The sequence below is a fragment of the Eurypyga helias genome, unplaced genomic scaffold (assembly GCF_000690775.1).
Source record: "Eurypyga helias isolate BGI_N326 unplaced genomic scaffold, ASM69077v1 scaffold28761, whole genome shotgun sequence".
Taxonomy (NCBI): Eukaryota; Metazoa; Chordata; class Aves; order Eurypygiformes; family Eurypygidae; genus Eurypyga; species Eurypyga helias.
This window is the reverse complement of record NW_010231927.1, coordinates 1-875: the sequence shown is the minus strand read 5'-3', so window position 1 is coordinate 875 and position 875 is coordinate 1. Positions and strand designations below refer to the sequence as shown.

Genomic DNA, 875 nt, shown 5'->3' with positions numbered 1-875 from the left:
CAATGTACTGGCCTCGTATGGCTTCGGGCTCCTCTCCAGCTGGATCTATCTCCGTTTCTACCAGCGGCACAGTAGAGGCCGTGGAGACATGTCCGATCATTTTGCCTTCGCCACTTTCTTCCCCGAGATCCTGCAGCCCGTGGTGGGTCTGGTAGCCAACCTGGTGCACGGCGTCCTGGTGAAGGTGAAGGTCTGCCGCAAGACGGTCAAACGCTACGACGTGGGCGCCCCGTCGTCCATCACCATCAGCCTGCCGGGGACGGACCCCCAGGACGCCGAGAGGAGAAGGTACCGCTCGCCCCGCTTCCACGGGGATCGTGTTTACGGGCAGCGAGGGTCAGGTTTAAAATCCAGACGAGGAGGAGTGGGGGCCGGGTGCTGTTCTCCAGAGAGTCTGCTGGAGACCACCCTCCTGCCCACAGAGGTAGTGCGGAGCGTTTGGCAGGCGCTGGTGGGACATTGTCCCATTCTTCCAAACGCGGAGTGGCCAGTGGAAGTGTGCAGGAGGAACTGGGGAAGGGGCAGGCGGTGTTTGGGGCCAAGTTTCACTATAGAAGGGGGATGGCAGCTGCCTGAGGAGCTGTCAGCCCTCGGCTCACAGTAGCCCCGCACCCGTCGTCATGGCCCAGGGGAAGGTGCTGAGTCAGCCCCGTGTGCCAGCCCTCCCGCACGCCCAGCGTTGGCCTTCCCCAGACCTGACTGGAAGGGTTGGACAAGGCGTTGGCCCTTCGCTTTCCCCTGCCCTGTTTTATGCCTTTCTTCCCCTGTTCCGGAGCGACCCGTGTGCCGTCTGACAGCTTCCGAGTGCACCACGTGGCATGAGAACTCTGCCACTGTAGTCTGGGAGCTGGGTGGGTTTCTGCGGGCCAGTCCAG

The 875-nt window shown here is 62.6% G+C and overlaps 1 protein-coding gene across 1 annotated transcript in view; it reads left to right on the top strand.

Annotated features, from left to right (window-relative positions):
* The window catches only part of TMEM115 (transmembrane protein 115), a gene marked incomplete at both ends in the record, with an annotated part of 646 nt that extends 310 nt beyond the window's left edge, over positions 1–336 (top strand). The window contains one exon of the mRNA XM_010161263.1: positions 7–336. Coding sequence (XP_010159565.1) covers positions 7–336 — 330 coding nt within the window. The remainder of the gene's footprint in view (positions 1–6) is intronic.
* Positions 337–875: the final 539 nt, after the last annotated feature.